Source organism: Sinocyclocheilus anshuiensis, unplaced genomic scaffold, assembly GCF_001515605.1.
Source record: "Sinocyclocheilus anshuiensis isolate Anshui unplaced genomic scaffold, SAMN03320099.WGS_v1.1 scaffold421, whole genome shotgun sequence".
NCBI classification, from domain to species: Eukaryota; Metazoa; Chordata; class Actinopteri; order Cypriniformes; family Cyprinidae; genus Sinocyclocheilus; species Sinocyclocheilus anshuiensis.
Genome location: NW_015540859.1, coordinates 826,243 through 830,325, shown reverse-complemented (window position 1 = coordinate 830,325; position 4,083 = coordinate 826,243). Strand labels below are relative to the sequence as shown.

Here is a 4,083-nt window from a genome sequence, read left to right as displayed (position 1 = left end):
CGAGTAAACAAAAAAATTTACTAGCCAATGGCGATTCAATTGCCAAGGTGTTCGTAGAGGGCTGGAGTGCATGACATCAGCACCAAACGGCAAGAATGTAGCAGCGTTAATCCTGTATTAACCCAACTTCTAATCTTCGTCTCTTCTGCTAGACCGAGATCCAGATCGTGCAGTCTGTGGGTGTGGAGCCGAGCAGGATCATCTACGCCAACCCCTGCAAGCAGGTCTCTCAGATCAAATACGCCTCTGCTCATGGAGTGCAGATGATGACATTTGACAGTGAAGTGGAGCTCATGAAGGTGGCACGAAGCCATGAGAATGCCAAGTGAGTAACTTTACTAGAAAACAGGTCACATTTCACCACAAAATAATAGTGATCAACCAGTATGTTTTTTTTTGATGGTTGATAACTGGGTGGCCGATGACCGATATAAAATGGATTATATTTGATATCAGACCATATAAATTAGCAACAGGGAATAAAACAAGCAGTTATTGCAAATATATTTGTTTATTTTAACGTATTTAGTAAAATTAATTATTATTTGGACATGTATCAGTTAAAAAAAATTACTGTTGAATCTGTGAAATAAACACTTACTTTAGATAAACTTTCTGTAAACCTATTATGTCAATAAAAATGGCAAATATAAGCTGATTTGGTTTGACCACTTCAAAGTAAAAAAAAATTTTTTTTGTGCATTGTGGCAAGATTTTTGTGACCGTTAAACATTTTTCTGCTCATGATACTTGCCAAACAGAACAATTTATCGGCTGACAATTATATATTTTGGTGACCACTAAAAATTATAATAAAACAAAAATTATTGTGCATTGTTACAAGATTTTCCTGACATTTAAACACATTTTCTGTTTCTGCAGACTGGTTCTCCGTATCGCCACCGACGACTCCAAGGCGGTGTGCAGGTTAAGTGTGAAGTTTGGCGCCACGTTAAAGAGCAGTCGGCTGTTGCTGGAGAGGGCGAAGGAGCTCGGGCTGGACGTGATTGGAGTCAGTTTCCATGTGGGCAGCGGTTGCACTGATCCTGAGACATACAGCCAGGCGGTCTCAGATGCGCGCTATGTTTTTGACATGGGGGTAAGTGGTCTTATGCTATAAAAATTCAAACTACACATTTATGCAATAGAATATATACTTAGTCTGAAAATGGTATTGTCCACCAGGCGGAACTGGGATATGACATGACCCTGCTTGATATTGGAGGAGGCTTTCCAGGCTCCGATGACACCAAACTGAAATTCGAAGAGGTATTTATTCTTGATCACCATCTTAACTTCAAGTCACCAAAGATGTTTAGGTTATACCAAACTTAACTTGTGGGGTTTTTTTTGGTTGGCAGATCGCTGCTGTGATTAACCCTGCACTGGATAAATATTTCCCTGTTGACTGCGGCGTGAGGATCATTGCTGAACCTGGCCGCTATTATGTAGCGTCTGCGTACACGCTGGCTGTCAACATCATTGCCAAAAAGGTCATCATGAAGGAGCAATCAGCCTCAGACGGTAAAAGCAAACATTCAAAACCATGTTTGTTTCTAATGTGCTCTTAAAATGATTATTCTCAGACTTTCAATTAAAGGACTATATTCAGTAACTACACACTAATATTCAGTAATATTATCAATTTCACTGCAATGAATAATCCTGTTATTGTCCCGTTTATAACTGAGGTTCTGCTTTGAAGCAATCTGTAGCGTGTAAAGCATTACATAAAAAAAAAAAAAGATTTGATTTAACTGAATTTCTTAATTTTTTCAGAAGAAGAGGATGGGGCCAATGACCGAACCCTGATGTACTACGTGAACGATGGGGTTTATGGTTCCTTCAACTGCATTCTGTATGACCATGCGCATGTCTTGCCAACTCTGCACAAGGTACGGAAATGAGTCCATCAGATTCCTGTTTGTTAGATGGAGTTTCTTCCCTGAGACTAACATGTAACCAATAATCTCTTACAGAAACCCAAGCCTGATGAGCGCATGTACCCATGCAGCATTTGGGGCCCGACCTGTGATGGGCTGGACCGCATTGTGGAGCAGTGCAGCCTGCCTGACATGCAGGTGGGTGACTGGCTGCTGTTTGAGAACATGGGTGCCTACACTGTAGCCGCATCTTCCACCTTCAATGGCTTCCAGAAACCCGATATTCATTACATCATGTCCCGCACAGCCTGGTAAGTAGGATGTGGGAACCCATTTTCATTACTTTCAGCATCGTTAACAGTTCTTTTTAATGTTTGAGTTATTGTCAAAGTAGACCGAACACCATACTAAAATAAGACAAAGGCTTACTGATGTCAAACTCCGAAGGAACTGGATTGACACCCTTAATTCAGTATAACTTTTTAATTGATTCAGAGTTTTTATAGTTAACTAAAATCAGAAAAAATGGAGTGTATCTTGATGTATTCAAACTGAAATAAAATGAAGCTATAATAAACAAAGCTAAACAGGCAGGATCAACAAAACTAATAAAAATGACAAACACAACTATATTACTAATAAACTGCTGATAGATTAAAAATTAAAGACCGAAAATGCAAAAAAAAAAAAGCTCATGCTACTTTCTATTGAGGAGTGTTAAGGGATTGAAAAGTAGCCATTTCATGAAATGTTCTCCCAACATTCTTTGAAAATTAGATCTTCCTCTTCACACAGACACGTACAGATTTCTTCCTCCGTGACCATTTCCATTTTATACTTGATTAGTAAGTTAATATTATTTTTGACCTGAAATCTGTATTATTGACCTGAAATGTGTGCCACTGATGCATTTGAAATGGATATGAAAGAGATGGGATTGCTTCTGAATTGCTTTCCTATGGAAACCTTTTTTTGTTTTGTTTTTTTGTTTTTAAAGTTTTGTGTATATATGTATATGTATATGTATATGTATATGTATATGTATATGTATATATAAACATTGAATTTGTCGATGTATAACTTCAGCAAATGATGCTTTTTCTTAATATTATGTTACATTTAAAAATGTTAAGAAATAATGTTTTATTTAGAAATAACACCATCCAATGACAGAACCCTGATGTACTACGCGAACGATGGTGTTTACAAGATACAAATCTTGTACTGAAAGAATGACTAATGGAAAAGGGTTTTGACTGACTGAATTCATCGACACTTTCATTGCAGGCAACGTATGCAGCAGATCCATGCTCAGGGGGTTCCGCTTGCTGCTGAGGAGCAGTGCGCTGGAAGCGTGCCATCCCACTGCGGACGCGAGAGCACATTGGATGTGCCAGCCAAGCCGTGCCCTACTCAAGTGCTGTGATGCTCTTCAATGCAGATTGCCAGAGCGAGAGCCAGTTCTCATTCAGACAGCGGTTTATCATAGTTCTCCAGTGATTTACACCCAAACCCTGTCTTGAGGTCCACCATATCCAAATATGTGCTGTTGAATAACAATAGCTAAATTTCTATTCTAAATGCAGCTGTTTTTCACTTTGTTTGTATGTTGCAAATGCTCAAACCTGAAAGGCTCACAGTCCTGTGGCTGTTTATTTCTAAGTAATTTTTTATGTATACGTATATACTTGTAAATCATGAGGCCAGATACTTGACTGGAGGATATGAGGGAGGTTTTAATCGTATGTGTAGTTTTCTGTGTGTTGGAGGAAAGTTTATTCCTGAACCGACTCCCCCTTTTATAGATTCAAATGGAAGCTCATGCTACTTTCTATTGAGGAGTGTTAAGGGATTGAAAAGTAGCCATTTCATGAAATGTTCTCCCAACATTCTTTGAAAATTAGATCTTCCTCTTCACACAGACACGTACAGATTTCTTCCTACGTGACCATTTCCATTTTATACTTGATTAGTAAGTTAATATTATTTTTGACCTGAAATCTGTATTATTGACCTGAAATGTGTGCCACTGATGCATTTGAAATGGATATGAAAGAGATGGGATTGCTTCTGAATTGCTTTCCTATGGAAACCTTTTTTTTTTTTTTTTTGTATTTTTATATAAATAAATGTAGCCGTAAAAATGTTTTGATTTTTGCTTTTGATTTCCATTCCAATAGCACCATTTTACAACTTGTGA

The 4,083-nt window shown here is 38.0% G+C and overlaps 1 protein-coding gene across 1 annotated transcript in view; it reads left to right on the top strand.

The window, feature by feature from the left end:
* The window catches only part of LOC107687948 (ornithine decarboxylase-like), a 5,334-nt gene extending 2,025 nt beyond the window's left edge, over positions 1-3,309 (top strand). The window contains exons 3-9 of the mRNA XM_016485443.1: positions 153-325; positions 883-1,099; positions 1,186-1,269; positions 1,362-1,524; positions 1,780-1,895; positions 1,980-2,194; positions 3,171-3,309. Of these exons, the coding sequence (XP_016340929.1) occupies positions 153-325; positions 883-1,099; positions 1,186-1,269; positions 1,362-1,524; positions 1,780-1,895; positions 1,980-2,194; positions 3,171-3,309 (1,107 nt within the window). The remainder of the gene's footprint in view (positions 1-152; positions 326-882; positions 1,100-1,185; positions 1,270-1,361; positions 1,525-1,779; positions 1,896-1,979; positions 2,195-3,170) is intronic.
* Positions 3,310-4,083: the final 774 nt, after the last annotated feature.